This window comes from Condylura cristata, unplaced genomic scaffold (assembly GCF_000260355.1).
Source record: "Condylura cristata isolate star-nosed mole 26May11 unplaced genomic scaffold, ConCri1.0 scaffold00015, whole genome shotgun sequence".
Classification (NCBI taxonomy): domain Eukaryota; kingdom Metazoa; phylum Chordata; class Mammalia; order Eulipotyphla; family Talpidae; genus Condylura; species Condylura cristata.
Window position 1 is genome coordinate 36758200 of NW_004567116.1, and position 19905 is coordinate 36778104.

General features: G+C 39.5%; 2 protein-coding genes across 2 annotated transcripts; both read right to left on the reverse strand.

Moving 5' to 3' along the window:
* Nucleotides 1-1423: 1423 nt before the first annotated feature.
* On the reverse strand, nt 1424-2368 carry LOC101631040 (olfactory receptor 52B4-like). Its single transcript, XM_004683681.1, has one exon. The coding sequence runs from the start codon at nt 2366-2368 to the stop codon at nt 1424-1426; it is 945 nt and encodes a 314-aa protein (XP_004683738.1).
* A 7119-nt stretch (nt 2369-9487) lies between these two features.
* LOC101631276 (olfactory receptor 52B4-like) lies at nt 9488-10432 on the reverse strand. The gene has a single exon (XM_004683682.1). It carries the CDS (start codon nt 10430-10432, stop codon nt 9488-9490), a length of 945 nt encoding a protein of 314 aa, XP_004683739.1.
* Between the last annotated feature and the right edge of the window lie 9473 nt (nt 10433-19905).

The window sequence follows — 19905 nt, forward strand, 5'->3', positions numbered from 1 at the left end:
TTTACTTAAGCCAGGCCTCATTTGGACTTTTTTGATCAACTTCTCTGCATAAGGGGTCATAAAGTAAGCATTTCTGGTGGAAGATAACACTACCTGCAACCTCCATAGGATTTTTATTAGTAGTATTAGAAGATCAAGTTTAATATGAAAAACTGCTATATATAAGAAGATGAATCTTTACTATCAGTGATCAAGAAAATAGCTGAAAAGCAGGCTGACAGATGACTGCAGTGACCAAAGATTCTAGAATTTTCTTTAGGAGAATAAAATATGGTAAAGTTACTTGAAAATATGAAAATTTATCCAGAACATTAGAATCTGGAAAAAATATTAAACGAATATTATTGAACTGTAAGGCATGGTTATCTGATGATAAGCATTTAAGGGATGAGTTATATAGCAGATTTTACAAAGTGGGAGATAGCTTTGTAGAAATAACAAAAATTAAGTATGACAATTAAAAAATCACAGCAAAAATAAATGTAATAAAATATACTAGACACATTCATATTACCTAATGTAAATACACTAAGAAAGGAGAGAAGAGTGGAACAGAAAGCAGGCTCAAGGTGATAATGACAAAAAACATTTCAAACTGATGAAAGGTCTAAACACATATTGAAGAAGTGCAGAAAATACCAAGGATATTACAAAAGAAACCATACTGGATACATAGTAGTAAATATTCTGGGGGAGTGAGGAGAGACTACAGAAATATTTTTAAAGTTCATGAAAATTTTAGGTTAACATTGCTTGATATTTATTATATATAATGTACTTTAGTCCAGAAGTAGACTATAGTTAAATATTGATTTATAAATGCTTAGCAGTTTAAATAAAAATGTTGCAACCGTAAGAAATTTTTTTGCTAAAATTACAAGATACAGATGATTATTTTGTAATAATTTGTGAGAAACAAAAATTTGAATATGCAAAATACATGCATAGAGGAATAAAAAAAATATATTTAAAGCTTAAAACATGTCAGAAAAGAGTATTTCAGTCAGGCAAGCTGCAGACAAATATAATATTTTATACCATGTTTATATAAAGATGATATATTTATGTTTAAAAAAAAAGAGTATTTCAGCAACTATCCAGGAAAAGCTATAGTTTATATTATACCAATATCCAGTCTTAAGTTATAGAGGGGTAAGTAACTTAGAGGTGAACTGATCTAGTTTTCAACTTTACAAATGAGAATACTAATCATCTGAAGACACTGACACCTAATGGCTGATTAGAGGTTTTCAAAGCATTGAGAACTAAAATTGCCCCAATGCTATTGCTGTAGAGACACCAGTATCTGTAGTTATTTAACTAGTTTCTCAATTATATTGTTCACACATCCTGATGGTAAGGTGAACCTCATACATAGCGAGGATTATAGAGAAAAATGCAATGTTAGCTTTCATCATCATATTCAGGCCTGTTTTGTAAAGAATACCTGAATCACTTTATCCCTGATCTGTTTGGTCTTGATCCCATAAATAACAGGATTCAGCATAGGCGGAACCAGAATATAGACATTGGCTAGCAGAACTTTGACATGAGGTGAGATGTGCTGTCCAAACCGCTGAGTGAGGACTGAGAAGATGGCGGGTGCATAGAAGAGGATGATGACGCAGACGTGGGAGCCACATGTATTGAGAGCTTTGTGGCGCGCCTCTCGGGAAGGGATGCGGAACACAGCACAGAGAATCAACACGTAAGAAATAAAAATTAACACAACATCTACCACCAAGGTTGACATGAGGACAAAAAGCCCATACCAGATGTTTATTCGGATGTCATCACAGGAAATACGGGCCAAGACAATGTGTTTACAAGCGGTGTTTGGGAGTATGTTGCTTTTGCAGAATGTTAGTCTTTTCAGAAGAAATATTATGGGGAAAACTGTACCATAACTTCTCAGAAAGAGAATCAGGCCAATTTTCCCAATCAGTGAGTGTGTGAGAAGAGTGGTGTATCTCAGCGGGTAGCAGATGGCAATGTAGCGGTCAAAAGCCATCACTAGCAAGATCCCTGACTCATAGACAAAAGTAGAAGACAGAAAGAATACCTGGCTGATGCAACAATCCAGGGAGATGGCCCCAGCATGGAACCAGAAGATAGCCAAGGCCTGAGGTACAATGCACGTGGAGAGGACAATATCCGTTCCAGACAACATGCAGAGGAAAAGGTACATGGGCTCATGGAGGCTACGCTTTGTGAGGATAATACAGATGAGCAGGCTGTTCCCGAGCAGAGCGATGACATAGGAAATGAAGAAGGGGATGGAAATCCACCTGTGCTGTTCCTCCAGGCCAGGAACGCCCAATAAGTGGAAGACTGTATGGCTCAGAGCACTGCGGTTTGAGGCAACCATATCCGGTGAGACCACATGAGACTCTACCATCTAGGAGCAGAGACAGAGTAAAGTGTAAGTTATATTCACAGATTTTCTGATATTGTCAACACCTTTGGCATCTACCTGATCCCAATCAATACAAAGAATGCCAGGAGCTATATTATATGTAAAGATAAACAAAAAATTGTTCTCTATTAACATTTTAATCACAAAATAAAGCAACTATTCATGTTATTGCAGAAAACAGAGGTATATCTTAATTATACAAAATAAAACTAATACAGAAACATGAGAGAAATAAAGCATTCAGTATTCATGTTTTTTTTTTTAAAGATTTATTTATTTATTCGTACAGAACTGGGGTACAGGCCAGAGATGCAGAGGGGTGAGAGGATTCACCAGAGACAGAGCGGGGAGCAGAACAGGCAGATCGACGAAATACACTGCTGAGGGGAGCAGCGGGCGGGTCAGGAGAGGTCTGCCTCGCCATGTGGTCGCCTCCGGGGCAGGCGGGGATCGAACTCATGTGGAAGTGGCTTTAGTTTCTCAGTGCAGTGCTTTAACCCGCTGCGCCACCAGGGAGGGCCCTCAGTATTCATGTTTTTAAAAATGAGTATTTATCTGAAGTTACCAAGGGACATATTGATGGTTCAAGAGTGACTTGGTGGTGGGAATTTTAGGGGAACTACACCTCAAAGGAGAAAGCAAAGATTTACAAAAATGAACAACAATTATGTTATATATATGTATATCGACAAGATTTCCATAGCTCTGATCCAGATGTCCTCATCATCTTGGAGATAATATCCCAACTTTGTTCTGCTGAAAGGGTTATCCCTATTCAGGACACTTCTCTCTGCCTGTATGACATATCTCACTTTAAGTTATCCTTTACCCGTTTTACTAAATGTTCGATTCAGGGTATCTATTTTCATGGATAAGAACATAACTGATTACCTATCAATAATCTCCCAATCAAATGTAAATTTTCTGTTACCTGAGTAATATGTTTCTCCTTTGTGCATTTACAGAACCTGACACACTGAAGCACACCATAAATTCACAAAATATTTCCACCACACACCTGCTCTATTCTTTCTAACGGGGTCCATCTCACCAAAAAATGTCCTAGGTCCTGTTATTTTTCAGTCTCTACTGCATGCCCCATAAATCTAATCAGGAGCAGGTCTTTACCTATGAATTTGCCATAGAGAAAAAAAGTCACTCACCTCCTTAGATGGCGTTCTTGTGAGCTAAAATGACATTATTGCAATAGGAATTGGAATGATGGCAGCCAAGGACCTAAGCTTTTACACATTTGCCCAAAGCCCTCAGGGATGGCTGTTCCTCCAGGGAGCAAAGACAGAAAGCTGTCCTCTCGACAACACCCTTTCTGATGCACACATTTGGTTTGCTTCATTATGGCTTTCCATTCTGCCCACACCACCCCTTCTTGCACAACACTACCCCTGGATTAATACCTGGGCACAGGTATTTTCTTATCAATGAATAAACTGTTACTCTATCTGTATACTAATACTTCAGATATTCCTGGTTCCATTTCATGGGAATTAGAGATATTAATTCCTTTTTAGTCAGCACAAGTAACTCCAAATCAACATGTAAATTTTTTTGAACACTGATTATAACAAATACATTCCTTTGGCATTTATACAAACTTGAAATTAAACACATATACTTTACATTTGAAGTCACTTAAACTTTTGAATTTGTAATAGAGTAATGTTTTAAATACATGAGTATATTTTAATTTTTTTTTTGCACTATGGTTTTATATTGAGTTAATGTTGGCTTACATCACTGTTTCCATTATAGAAGTGCAGGATTCTCCCTTCAACAGTGTTGCGGCGGTGTCCCCCCGCCCCCACCCCACAGTCCAGCCCCACAGCCCATGTGCCCACACCCCTCACTGTTCTCCTTCCTGCCAGCCTCCCTTACTCCCCTCCTCTAGTTGCCCCCATTCCACAGTCATCTTTCAAGTGTGAATTTTTCAGTTTGGTTTGATCTGACCCTTTGTTTTATTTTTCTAGATTCCACATATTTTAATGTCTTTTTAAAATATATTTACATTACCTGTTGGAGTCAATATCAGTCATCAAAGTCTGCTACACTCTTTTTTCCTTTGACTACCAAATAATCTACATTTAATTTTCAGTTATCTTAATCAGTTAAGTGCCTCTAGGTGGAAAAATTGTCACTTTTATATATCATGTTCATATAGTTTTATTTTTTAGATAGAACAAGTAAATAGCACAGACAGTTGAAGTGGAGAAGCAGCTATCTCTAACCAACATCAGTGCCTGTATATTATGTAAAAATGATAGAATTCTAGTCAAAGTTATGTAAAATGCTAATTTAGAAGAACTCTACTCCTACTGTGATACACTGGAATTAGAGCTAATATTATAAATGAATGGTTCAGGTAGAAAAAACAAAAAGCTTTTGTTCTCCCTAAACCTGATAGATAAAATGAAAAATCCTGGAGCAATGAGCACATGAGAAATATATACCATACATACCATCAAATCATCAAACCAGTTTTCTCTATATTAATCACCACTAAAATTAGGTAAGAGATCTTGGTGATGATGTTTATTCCAAGACAAGACTGAGGTAGAAAATTATAAGCTGATTCTGAAATACCTTGTGCTAAAATGTAAGGAGGTATTCAAAGAAATTATAGGGACATGGCAATGATTACAAGAGCTATTTTGGTGAAGCACTCATTAGTCAACTCTGCGACGATTTCAGCACCAAAGCAAATAATGACACATCATACAAGCTATTGAACAAAAAAAGAATCTATGAGTACACACTAGTACTAAAACCAAAAAAGCATAAGTTTACTTACAATAGAATACTAATACATAGAGTGGGGAAAATTGAGTTGAAAATGCCGTCAAAGTAAAAATTGATTCAAGTACCTGCTGATGTGATAGGATGGGAACATGGTATACTTACATAGAATTCTGATCAAATATGTACAATCTTAATCTTATCATGACAAATATGCCCACATTGAGGAACATTATACAAAATATGGAGCTGTATTATTTTAAAATGTCATTATCAGGCTTCCCTGTTGGTGCAAGGGGTTAAGTCTTAGTACAAACTCACTACAGCATGAATTTGATCCCCAGCCAGGGAGCTGACTGATAATGATGCAGCAGACATCTCCTGTCTCGCCTGCTGCTCCCCTCAGCAGTATATTTCAGTAGATCTGTCTGTTTTGCTCCCCACTGTCTCTGGGGAATCCTGCACCTCTGGCCTACACCCAGCTCTTGCATACATAAATAGATAAATCTTTAAAAATAATTTAAAAATTATTGTTGTGAAAGACAATAAAAGTTTAATCCAGATTTAAAAAGCATAGGCCCTCCCTGCAACAGGTTGGGATGCAGCACTGCAAGCTGGCTGCAACTCTACAGTGTGATCCATGGCCCCAGAGGTGATCCACATGGTGTGGCAGGCCTCTCCTGACCTGCCAGCTGCTCCCCTCAGCAGTGTACTTCATCAGACTGCCTGTTCTGCTCCCCGCTCTCTGATGTAGCCTCTCATCATCCCTGCACCTCTGGCTTGTACCCAGTTCTGTATGAATAAATAAATAAATTGTTAAAAATAAATAAAAAGCATAAATATATGTATGACAACTTAATATAATGTGTGGTCCTAAATTGGAAAAAAATAATTGCTATGATAAAGAATTTGGGGACATCGGGTAGATTTTGAATCTGAACTTATATTGGGTTAAGATTTTGAATCTGAATTTATATTGGGTTATAACATTGTATCAATATTAAATATCATGGTTTTTTTTTAAGATTTATTTATTTATTTGTGCATACAGAACTGGGGTACAGGCCAGAGGCTCAGAGGCAGTGAGAGGCTTCACCAGAGACAGAGTGGGGAACAGAACAGGCAGATCAACGAAGTATACTGCTGACGGGAGCAGCGGGTGAGTCAGGAGAGGTCTGCCACACCATGTGGTCACATCCGGGGCAGGTGGGAATCAAACTCATGCGGAAGTGGCTTTAGATTCTCAGTGCTGTGCTTTAACCCGCTGAGCCACCAGGGAGGGCCTAAATATCATGGATTTTATAATTACACTCACATTTCAAAGAGTGTCTGTGTCCTTAGATATCACAGGATAAATATTTACAGATCTCTGGGTATTTTACTGAAACAGCACAGCAAAACATAAGAGGGGGAACAAGAGAAACAAAGAGACGAGAATTAACGTGGCCAAATATTGGCATTTCAATCTATATGACTATAGATCATATTTGGCTGAATCTACTTAAAACTTTTATTGAAATTTATGTAGATTTTATATTTATACATTCTATTCATAATAAGTATTTAATGGGAAAATAATATTCTCAAGTAGGTATGAAGTCTTTCTGAGTAAGCTCACGTGATCATTTAAAGTAGAAATTTATGAATTTTTCATCAGACAAATCTGTACATCACAATTCCTTGGATGAATTTAACAAAGATAAAGCACATATAATATTTTTAAAGGGTAGAGATATTTTACCAGCAAAAAGATAGAAGATGATGTGGTAACTGAACACTTACTGTAGATTTCCTGGCAACAAAAGGAGAGAAGCATGGAGATTATTTCCTTCTTATATTCTGATTCACATACATATGTTAAAGGCATTGACATTTTAATGCCATGTTTCACATTAGCTATTAAACTCATTATTTAAGTCTCTAAAATATGAAAAGATATACAAATTTCATCTTAAATGTGTCAAAATTACAAAGAGCTCTTTTAAGGAATGTGTTTTTTAAATAATCTTACACGGTCGGAAGAGTCATCTGAGTCTTCAATGCCTAAAGTGTTCACAGTCATCAGGACCTGGTGCAAAGGTGGAACTTTTTTTGGAGTTATTCAAGGCACCTTACTGAGCTAGAATGTGTCCTCCAGCTCAGAGTCTCCCCATCAACCCCTCCCAGCAGCATTTTCCACTATATTGAAATAGTCCATATCTGTGACTTTGCTCCAGTGGTGCCAATTAAACTTTTTTGGGGGGGGGGGCGAAACTCTTTTTTTATAGTGTTTGCCAATTCCTTAGGTGGAAATACTCCTGGTTAGCCAGCTTCAACTACCAACATGATGTCCCTATATGGAAGGTTTGGAAATACTTACCTGCAACTAACTTTTACAGACTCTGCTCCCATCTACCCACTTCACTCCAGGCAAGTTCTAATATTTTCAGCTATCTACCTTATGCCTCAGAAGCCTGTAACTTCAGGCTGAAATTTCATTGAACTACAGTTAGAAAGCCACCTGCCTGCCTTCAAATGAAGACATCAGAGGCGAAAAAGATGAGTCACAGAACTTTGAGGAACAGGCATCAAGGAGCAGAGGATCTCTGCATTTGTCTAAACACCACAGAGTAAGTTAATGGACAACAGATTTTAGACTTAATGGTCAGTCATGTCTATACTATCCACTCCTCCATCATCATGCCTTCCTTAGAGTGTATATGACATGCATTTCTTTACCAAAACTCCACTGTTGTGAAATAGTCCACTTTCCATTTGAATGGAAATTAGTAAATATTTTTTTCTTTTTTTTAATGTTTTTTTTCTTTTAATCATTCTTCATTTCGTACATTCCTTCAATTTAGTTGCAGTCACCTGGATTGCCCAACACCGTTTCACCCCTGTGCCATCACCATCATTCCATGCTCTCTTCCCACCCCAGTTTTGATCTTATTCCCCTCTCCACCCCCATAGAATGTCTCTGGTTTATGGTTGTTCATTGGTTTTCATTTTTACTTTATTGCAATTGCTTTTTTTCCCCCAATGTAAATTAGCAATATTAATCTCATTTTCAATCAAGATACATATTTGGAAACTAATATATAAATTATTTATTTACAAATTTAGTGCATAGTCACCATAGACAATTTCTCCTATTATTAATATCCTTCATTAATTTGATACATGTGTTACAATTAGCCAGCCAACATTAATGCATTAGTATTAATATCTGTATTTCATTCAGAATTCTTTTGTTTTTACCTTATGCCCGCTTTTCTATTCCAGATTCCATCCAGGATACAACATCACATTTGGCAATCATTTCTCCTCAGGCTGTCACAGTTTCTCAGACTTTCCTTGTTTTTGATACTCTTGACAGTTTTGATCAGTATTAGTGAAGTATTTTGTAAGATGTCCCTCAATTGAGATTTGTCTGGTGTTTTCTTTATGATTATTTTTAAGGTTATGGGCTATTCAAAGGAAGATACAGAGTAAATTGCTGTTTTTAATCACATCATTTGAGAGATTACACTATAACCTGAATCATCACTGTTGGTGCTGACTTCATTCCCATTGATGTGTGTATTAGACTTCCCCACAATAAAATTACTCTTTTCCCCCCTTCCACACTATACTCCTTAAGAAAGAAAGCATCTGTGCAGCCCACACTTAAGATGTGAGAAGATGGGAGTTCAACAAAATGGCATTAGAGAGGAGACCAGACTTACTCCTCCACATATTTACAAACTAATTATGACCCCCCAAAAAAGGCAATGACCCCTGAATGGTGGACAGATGACTAGCACATGCATGAAAAGTGATGACACAGCAGAAAGATTTAGGAAAACCTGTAATTAAGCCAGAGCAATACAACCCAAGAGAAAAAGGGAAAGCTACCATAAGTATAAAGGCTAAAGGAAAGAACATTAAAAATAATTAGAGGTTGCTGATGGGTAAAGCACTGTATCAGACTCAGAAACCTTCCAATACAGAAAACTCCATATCAGACCTCTTCACTGGCAAATTCTATGAAACATTTGAGCCAGCACTGTTGACAATGCTTCTCAAACTCATCCCAAAAATTGGAAAGGGGACACTTCCAAACTCATCCTTCAAGGTCAAATTTGCACTAATCCAAATTTACACTAATACTAAACATGACAAAGCCTTCAGAGGGTGTTTTGCCAATGGAAGACATAACTCCTGCAAACTACCTGATAAGCTCTAGGGATAAAAGTCGCTTGCCAGACTCTACTGTTACCACTGACCCCCCTACACCCTAAATCCATTACACAGACATTGACAGTTACAGGTGTTGAAAACTCTATTCCTGTTCCAACATTATTTCTGCCTTGGGAAAAATATATGCACCACCTGCTCTCTGATTTGCTTAGTCTTGATCCCATAAATGATGGGGTTAACCATCGGTGGAACAAGAACAAAAATATTTGCCAACAAGATGTGGACATGAGGTGGAAGGTGTCGTCCAAATCGCTGAAAAAGACTTGTGAAAATCGCAGGCACATAAAAGAGCATGATGATGCAGACGTGGGAGCCACATGTGTTGAGAGCTTTGTGGCGAGCATTTTTGGAGCTCATGTGGAAGACAGCATGAAGAATCATCATATAGGAAACAAAAATTAACAGGACATCTATGGTCACCGTTGATATAATGACAAAAAGTCCATACCAGATGTTCACTCGAATATCATCACAAGCATATTTAGCCAAGCCAATGTGTTCACAAAAGGTGTGTGGAAGAATGTTACTTCTGCAGAAATTCATTCTCTTCAGAAGAAATATTATGGGGAACATTGCACAAAAACTTCTCAGAACAATGGAGACACCAATTTTCCCAATCAGTGCATGTGTGAGAATCGTGGTGTATCTCAGCGGATAGCAGATGGCAATGTAGCGATCAAATGCCATCACCAGCAAGATCCCCGATTCTGAGATGAAAATGGAAGAGTAGAAAAATACCTGACTGACACAGCGATCCAGGGAGATCTCCCCAGCATGGAACCAGAAAATGGCCAAGGCCTGAGGTACTATACACGTGGCGAGGACCACGTCTGCCCCACCCAGCATGCAGAGGAAGAGATACATGGGCTCGTGGAGGCTGCGCTTCGTGAGGATAATGAAAATGAGCAAGTTATTTCCAAGCAGGTTGATGACGTAGGAAATGAAGAAGGGTATGGAAATCCACATGTGTCTGTCCTCAAGACCAGGGATCCCCAGCAGCCTGAAGACTGTGTGACTAACACCAGTGTGATTTAAGGTAATCATACCCGCGAGACCACCTGAGACCTCACTTCCTATTCACAGAGGCCGAGGAAAATAGATTTTTTTGGTAATATTCCCTGTGAAGACACCAGATGTTTTCATCATATTCCAGACTCTCCATCTTCTGTGAACATGTAAATAAGATACATACAAAGATGAAAAGGATATAAGTAGGATATGTTCCCCATTTACTAAAGTTACACCTTTCCATATATTCAAAGCTACTTTTGCATGTACTTCAGAATGGACAGTTGTGAATAAAACATTATATGTATCTGGAAAAACAGTAAGAGATGATACTGAAACTTTAGAATTATCAGAAGGTGAAGACTGAAAACAGGAATCACCATGAGAAATGGTTGTGCTCTGTAACATTTTCAGCCAAAGGTGGTTGATGCATAGGGATTATGGGGAAGGGAGAGGAAGGGCTACACATGGAGGTTTTTCCTGATTGTTAAAGATCCTGATCACAGCATCACACAAACTCCATCCTCTTCACAGGGGGTGGTGATCAGAGTGGTCAAACCAGTAGTTAAGAATACTCTACTTAATGGGGGTAAGTAGAGTGGTGGCCCAGGGGTTAAAGCACAGCCTCATGAAGCTATCTGCAGCCACTGTAGCATGAGTTCAATCCTCAGCCAGGGAGGTGACCCACATGACACAGCAAATCTCTCCTGTCTCACCCACTGCTCTCCTTAGCAGTGTATTTCAGTATATCTGCCTGTTCTGCTCCCCATTCTGTCTCTAGTGAATCCTCTCAACCCTACACTGCTGGCTTATACCCCAGTTCATGTATGCCTAAATAAATAATAAATCTTTAAAAACAAATGGAGAACAATCAACTTAATTAATCTACTTAGAATGATTACTTGTGGAAACTTACTGGAATAGTAATTGACAAAGAGACTGGATTCTAAATGGCCAGTGGTTTTCCAGGAACATCATGGATCTGAACATAACACAGTCACAGAGGAATTAGCCTAATATTGATTACACATCTGCTTTATAACAGAAATTGTAGTAAACACTTTATATATAACATTTTATATATATTTACATGTATATGTTGAACATTACACTCCAGGAACTCATTGCTTTCCCTACTTCACACACAAAAAAGTAAGACTCAGTAAGTCATTTGTTAAGTGGCACAAACCAATAATAGGTGGAAAAGAGATTTGAAGTTTTTGAATTCATCACATACAGTTTATTCATTTGTTAAAACAGTCAAGGCCATTAAGTAGTAACATTGACAAGAGCTGTATCCCTAAGGTCTTTCTGTGTTCACACCTCAATTTTAAAATTGAAATGAGGAAAAGAAAGGCATTATTGGGCATGGAACATGCATTTAGAAGACATTTCTTGAGGTGGGCCATCTATTTGCTAGTGTATTTGTTCACTAATTCAGTCATTCAGTGATTATTTTAGCATCATTGTCAAATACCATGTAACAACCTGGAATACAGGGGAGAAATGGGGAGCTTGGGGTACTGGCAACTCATATACTGAAAGCGAAAAAATTTGTAAGCAGGTAGTTTTGAAGAAATGGAGACAAATATTCATTACTTCTGAGGAAGGAGTATCTCAGAATAACTAGAAGAACAGGAGCAAATCTTATGCTTAATTGACACTAATGTTGTTTTTTCCATGCCAAATTATCCCTTTTTGTGCCTCTTTTTCAATTTCTGGGAATGGAAATCAACTCCTATTACTACCCTCCAAGTGATGGGAGAAATCACTTTACCACTAGAGATACTGGGAGCCCTATCACCAGCCTTGAGACAGGGAAGTGTCTCTATAAAGCTCTGGGAAGAGGTCAAAAAAGACACAATTCAACAAGGGCAGGGCTTGAGATGAGGGGAGATTACAGAAACTGAAGATGCCATGTGACTGGTCAAAGGAAGTAGTAGGAAGTTTTTTATTGTTTCAGTTAGAGAGAGGCCAAGGAGGTCAGGGGCTGAGAACTTTCAGAGTACTTTACTCTAAGAGAGGTTCATCCCACAAACCACCCCCCCCTCAGAATGCCGCCTCAACTCCTATCTCTCACATCTGCCTGAGAAGGTTCTTGCCATCTTCTCAAAGACCCTTTCCCACTCCTTGTTTGGGGAAACTTAAGTCCAGTTCTGTCATTCTCAAGATTCTTCTCATATTTTCCAAAGTAGTTCAAGTCACTATCTTTCCTAATCTCATGTCTACTCTATTAGGTCATCTATTAATTTTTGTGGATGGTATCTCTTACTAATAACATTTAGTGAACTCTAACTAACTCATATACTGTCACCTTCCTCCCTAGTCCTCACCAACACATGCACTATAACCAAACAAATGTATGCTTCTGGCCTCTACCATTCTTTGTCCACGTACAACAGTGGTGTCCTAGTGTGGACAGTGTGGAAATTAACATGGGCCCAGACTTCATCTAGATCCTGGAAACATAAACACCAATAGGATTCTAATTCACTCACCCCTCTTAGATCAAGTCTTCATGAGCAGATGGAAGATTAGCAATAAATTTCAACCTGTTGCATGCCAGACCTTAGGCCATTTATTCTCTGTCATGAAAGCTCCTGAGGTGAGCACTTATACCAGGGCTCCAGGGACCAGAGCTGTCTACTCACTCTTACCCTACTCCCAAATGAACTGGGTTCCTAAGACCATTCCCCAACCTTCTCATTTTCTTGTTTCTTCAACTACTTGCTTGCTCTACTGATACTTTGAGAAAAGGCTTCTACCACCAATGCTAGTGTTGCTGCAGCCTGTTTTAAGTAAAGAATAGAAACAATTGCAATTAATATGGACTCATGACTTTTAAAGCTTTCTTGTTCATGCAATGGATTAGGTTTCAGATATATTCCTAACCCATGCTCACATGAATTTCAAATTCCAGGGAATTAAATATACAGTTTAACTCTTCTCTAAGTGAGTACGATATACAAAATTAGCACTTAGAAGAAATGTGAATTTTAATGAACTCAACCAAGTTTCTATTTCATTCCTACACACCTTTGACTACATGCGAGTGTTCACTTTATAATAGTATTCAGTTTGACCTTGATTACTTAGACATAGAATTCTTTTTTCTTCTATCTTTAATTTCATTGAGAGGGGTGAATCTAAAAATTCATCCTTCTTTCCCAATTTGAACTTCCTACTCCAAAAAACTTAGATCCTCTTTTGAGTGGCTCTAGAGTGAGGTGAAAGCAGGAAAAACATCAAAAAGTAATTATGTAATAAAAAGTAGAATCCAAGTGGGTTGGACATAGAATTTGAGGAAAAGAACAAAGAAAAAAAGAACAAAGAAAGCGACAGACATACTTAAAACATCCTTACTGTCTCTTTAATAAGCTAGTGTGTCTAAAACTTTGAACATCAAAAGGTATTTGTTCTAAATGTCCAAATGTTGACATTTCCTTATCACCAAGGGATGTTGAATTTTCTCAAGTCCATTCAGGTGCTTATGAGATCAGTGTCTTCCTTTTTCAGTGTGGAGTGTCAAATTAACTGGTTGGTACATGTTGAACCATCCTTGCAGCCTGGAACAATTCCCCCTAGTTTTCAGTGCACGAATTTTTCTACTGTTAGACTTATTTGCTAATACTCATTTGAGGATATTTAATTCCTTTGTAATAGTTTCTGGCACTGGGTATGACTGTAACCCATACCCCTATTATTCCCTTGAAACAGAAGCAGCATTTTAAACAATGTCCTTTTGTCTCATTGGCCTTATTTTAGACAAAACAGGCAAGAATTCAAATAGTAACTTCAACTAATTATCTTCCAATGGATACATTGACAAGTGTGCATCTCAATTTTATCTCTAAAACTCTCAATACTACCAAGAAAACCCTACTTCAAGTTGTGTTCCCATAATTGGGAACAGTAATCTCAGCACACTCACCTCTGACCAATATCTGACCGCCCGTAAACTTTCCTTAAACCAACTGAGAGAACAAAAAAAACTGCTTGCTAAGAAACACTGCCCCACCACCCACCCCACTCCTTGGCTACATTTTCCTCCAGGAATCTGGCCATCTGTGTTGAAAGGCAGAAAACTGAAAGTGATAACTAAATCCCTCCTAATCTGTCTTCTCGTTAGAAGTCTCAACATTTCATCTGTGAACTTTTCCTTCTAATCTGTCCCCTCCTCCACCTTTCCAAAACCAACACCCTGTCAAGCTCCAGGTCTCTCCTCAGGAACCACTCATTATGTTAGCTGCTCCCACCAACTCCATACCTACTCCAACCTGTCTATACCCCACGGAGAAAGAGGATTCATACTAATCAAAACTATTTCACCAGGCAGCAGCAAAGTTATGTTGCCTGGTAAAATAGGCAGGAAGTAATGCAAATTTCACACTACTTTTGGTGCCTGCAAGTTCAGCTTTGTGTGAGTATTTTCACACTGAAGTATAACCTCCTTGAATTTTTTTAATCACTGACGCATCTTAATTTATTCACAGAATGCTCTAGACCTTAAAACTATGAAGTGAGCATCAAGCAATAAGGATATATAAGCATGACTTTAAAATTGTGAAGGGAACCCAAATACCCAAAAAACAGATGACTGGATCAAGAAGATGTGGTATATACACAATGGAATGCTATTTAGCAATCAAAAAAGATAAACTAATGCCATTCGTCACAACATGGATGGAGCTAGAAGGGATTATGCTCCGTGAAATGAGTTACATACAAGAGATATGAGTCAGAAAGAAAAACAAAAATATCAGATGGTTTCACTTATAGGAGGATAGGGGAACCAAATAATGCAGTAGGGGAAAAATAACTATAAAAAATGTAACAAAACAAAGCAATCAACTATAAGTCAGAGATATTCTGCAGGGGAGAGAGAGGGACCAGAATGAGGGCAGAAAGAGCATAAGAGACTATGGTGATGGTGCATAGGTGGTGGAATTCTATGGGCCTACACCTGAAAAAAGAAAGCAAATGTAAGAAAATGAACAGTGATGGAAAATATAGTCAAAAAATAAATAAAATCATGCGGGGATGAAACCTAATGCAAAGTAATATGTTATGCTCATCTTGCCTCTCATTGGAGGTAACTTTTATTGTTACATCCTTTGTACTGTCATTTTACATGTTTTTTTTCTTTTTTAATTTATTAATTTATATATCTATTCACATTATCGTCGGTTATAATGTCATATAAATCTGGGGTGTGTGCAGCACTATAGTTTGATATCTGCACATGCTATATCATGGTCTCATCTCAAGTCTAGGTCCCACCTACTACCATGCATACAATTTATCCCCTTTACGGTTTTGCCCAACCCCCCCCCCCCAATATCTGGTGCCCTTCTTTCCAGTGACCTTAGTTTTCTTCTCTTGATCTGAGTTTGTTTTTGGTTTTTTGTTTTGTTTTCATTTTACTGAGTGGTGAAAAAAGAGAGACAAACCGTGCAATAAATAAACAAGATGTGCCCTATGTTTGAAGACAATAAGAACTAGGAGAATAGAAAAATGGAGAGGGTAGAGGATTATGGATGTTGGTTGTTGTGTGTAAGAGGATTGAATAAGGGTCATGATCAGTATCCTTAGAATAAGGAATATGAACCAACATTAAAAGAAAGGGAGGGAGGCAGCCAAACCACTTCTGGTGAAAAGTTTCAGCCTGAAAGACCAGTTACAGCAACTGCCCTGATGAGGGGTCACTCCTGGTTATTTGAAAACAAGCAGGGAGGCAGGTGTAGGTGCAGTGAGAGTGAACCAGAATGGGTGTTAATATAATCCTTCTAAATTGCATCTCAAGATCAACCACAGGGTTAAAACAGTGACTCATGTACCCTCTGGCTCTGTCTCCCCCTAGTTAAAGCTAAACCAGGGGGCCATGCATCTCCTGCACTCACAGGTGCTGATGTACAAGTGTCAAGGGTCATCTGGCAATAGACTCAACAGAGAAGGCCCAATATGGGAGACAAGAGGCTCAAGGTCCAGGAAGGAGGAGAGGTGTTGTCAGGCTGCCCCTGCACAAAGTTGGTCAAAGCTTTTAATTATAAGGCCCTTCCTGGTGGTGCAACTGGGTAAAGCACAGTACTATGAAGCTATCCACAGCCACCACAGCACAAGTTCACTCCCCGGCCCTGGAAGTGACCCACATGGCACAGCAGAGCTCTCCTGACCTACCCACAGCTCCCCTCAGCAGTGTACTTTGTCAATCTGCCTGTTCTGTTCCCCACTCTGTCTCTGATGAATCCTCTCATCCCCACATACACACCTCTGGCTTGTGCGCCAGTTCTTGTATGCATAAATAAATAAATCTTGCCAAAAAAAAAAGAAAGCTGTTTGTTACAGAAGCACCTGGAAAATGAGATGGATGAAGCCAAGAGAACTTGACGTGTGCCACATGGTTGAGAGATCCTCGTCTCCCTTACTCTCCCTCCTTGCATCGTTTCTACTAAGTCTCACTCTGGGACCTTCATTGAAGGTGCAGAAAGGTGCAGAAGGTCCCTGCCTCCTGGATTTTCAACTAGTGCTTTGTCTGAGCAGCACTTGGGGTGAGGGAACATTGGAATGTTTCCCAGAAGACTCTATCTAAAGTGAACATGACTTTTCCACCATGTAGCTTCCCCTTTTGCCTTGGCCACAGGGTTTTAGAGCAACACGCTGGGAATTATGAATGGTTGACAGGAAGACACCTCATCCACAATGCAGGTTCTGGCGTGGGCCTCCCAGGGAAGGAGAATAAATGGGGGACAATATACATACTGTGAGGCACCATCACACAATTCACACAAAGCATAGAGCTTCTCTCCCACTTAATCCCCTTCTTTCACCCTCCAGGTGGAGTCAAGAGATAAGGGAGAAAGTGAAACACATTTTTGCTCTCAGCATGCACAAGGTATAGGGGTGAATTTCCTTTACAGGAAAACAATCCCCATATACAGATTTTACTGATCCTTCTGGTGAGTCTATAAATAGAATAGAATACGATTCACAATGTAATTTCCATTTTCAATGGATATTATAGAAATTATAACTACCAATATGTAGATATTAACTGTAGGACAAAGATAAACTATTTACTTAAGGTTGCACATATGGTAAATGGTTATATTTTGTTTTACTCTTCCCATTAAGTAGATGTATTATCAATACTTTATATCATTTCAGTATCCACCAGAAGTCCAATAGATTTTGTGATTTACACTCCAGATTTAGAAATGGAGTTGCTAGCTTTAAGCCCCCCACCCCCTATTAGAATCCCCCACTCTTGCACCATCTCCAAGAAGCAGCCAGCACAGCACCAACTTTGACTTACTCCAGGACACGGTGCCCTACTCTCCCCCAGACACGAAGCCTCTGGCAGTTTGTCTTTTTTTTTTTTTTTTTCATGTACCACCCTTAAAAATGACAGAAAGCAACAGCTCTCAACCAGGAGCAATTTTGTCCATTTGTAGCTATCTGACAGTGTCCATAGACATTTTTTGTTATCAAGCCTGAAAGAGAAAACTGCTGGCAGCTGATTTGTCTAAGCCAGAAGTGCTTTGGAATGCCCAGCAGTATACAAAGTCAGTCTTCAAGACAGTCACCCAGTCCCAAATACCAACAGTGCCTAAGTGTGGAGCCCCACTTTAGCATCCTGCAGCTAGCTCTGGGTTGGGATGGAGAAGAGCATAAATGGATATAAAATATCTTTGGAAATGGCCCTCAGCCTCCCTGCACTCACTATACCTATACCCAGGCATTAGGCCTAAGGAGACAGCCCAGAGGGCCATGGGCCCCAGCCCATGAAATCAACTGCTCCCTTGAACACATCTGTACTGGGGCAGCCAGACCCAGGGAAGGCAGTGGGGCAGGAGGCTCAAGAGGTAAGAAAAGCAAGGCATGGGCCAGGTAGGGGTGGGGACTGGGAGGCAGGCAGGCAACTGAGCGTCCCAGCCCTCACAAATCTCTATTTGCTTTCTCTTGGCTCTCGCCTTTTCTCATGGTCTTGCTGCTCGTGTAGTCACTTGTCCTCTTGCAACCCTCCTCCCGTACCTGTCCTCTGAATGATGCCAGATGTATATGGCTGGCCTGTAGGCTCACATGTACCCACTCACGGAATCCCACACCATACTCCAGGTGTCCACAACCAGGCACGCATGACCCAAGGCCAAGCTTCCGAGAGCCTCCTGCAGCAACACAATTAAGGCCACAGGTGATAACCACAGAAACTAATGGTGTACAAAGCCTGATTAATTCCTTACCCTACAACATATAACAAAATCAACATTGACTTTGCAGGGTTCTTTCTTACCTTTTCATGTTCCCCAGATCCAAATTTTTGTCAGACATCATGGCCCCAAAACCAATCTCACAGAGAAATGGAAGTCACCAAAGGAAACATAAGGTCTGGAGCCCTGGGAGAAAACTCTCCTAAGCCAGGAAAAGTGGTCAGTGGCCATAACCATGTGCTGAACATCTCAGACAGGGTCTGGAACGCGGGTCCCATGCCCAGAGAACAGAAACAGAACCACCAGACAAGTGCACTTCAGGGAACTAAGGAAAACTTTCCATGCTAGGTCCCTTGAGCTCCATGGGAACCTGAGGACTAAGTGAGACATTTTTCCTCAAATGACAGATAGCTCAGTGATTAAGACAGCCTGTGGGATAAACAGGACTTATCCCTTATGATGTTTGGGTAAAAAGCAAGTTTTGGGCTATCCCTGGTGACACAATGGGTTGAAGTGCAGCACTATGAAGTTGGCCACAGCCACTTCAGCACAAGTAGATCCCCAGCCAGGGAGGTGACCCACATGGCGAGACAGATCTCCCTGACCTGGCTGCTGCCCCCCTCAGCAGTGTGCTTCGTCAGTCTCCCTCTTATGCTCCCTAGTCTGTCTCTGGTGAATCCTCTCATTAACCCTGCACCTCTGGCCTGTACCCCAGTCCTGTATATATGCATGGATGGATAAATCTTTAAAAATAAAAAATAAAGAAGGAAGTTTTGAGAATGTTTAGAAAGGCCTCACTGAGAAAGTAGTCTTTTCTCTCTGATGTTCTCCTAAAGACTAGGTCATCCTGCTCAGAGCTTCTGGGCAAGATAAAAATAATGGTTTTATCATTGTTCATATTAAAAAAATTGTAGATATTAAAAAAAATGGAAGGAGCACCAAAATACAAGGTTATTTCTGAACCTGGTTAAATTAGTCTTGGTGTATCCACCTGAGGATCTGTTTGCATACACTAGCAATGTGCTAAAGGGATGTTTATTTCATTAAGGCACCCACTTCCTGTGTGACAGTACTGTAAGGCTGATGTCCACATCAGCGGGTCCTACAGTCTGTACTGGAAACAGAAAAGATCATTTCAGCACAATAGAGATGAATCCAATTTGGGGGCTTCTTTCAGTAGAGGCCGTTTTCCTGAGGGGAGTTAAGTTCCAAAAAGCAGTCTGCAGTGTCTCTGAAGGAATGAAGCAACTGCCAGAGCAAGGACAATCCAAGGTTAAAGGGCCTTAGCGGTGCCTGAGTGGT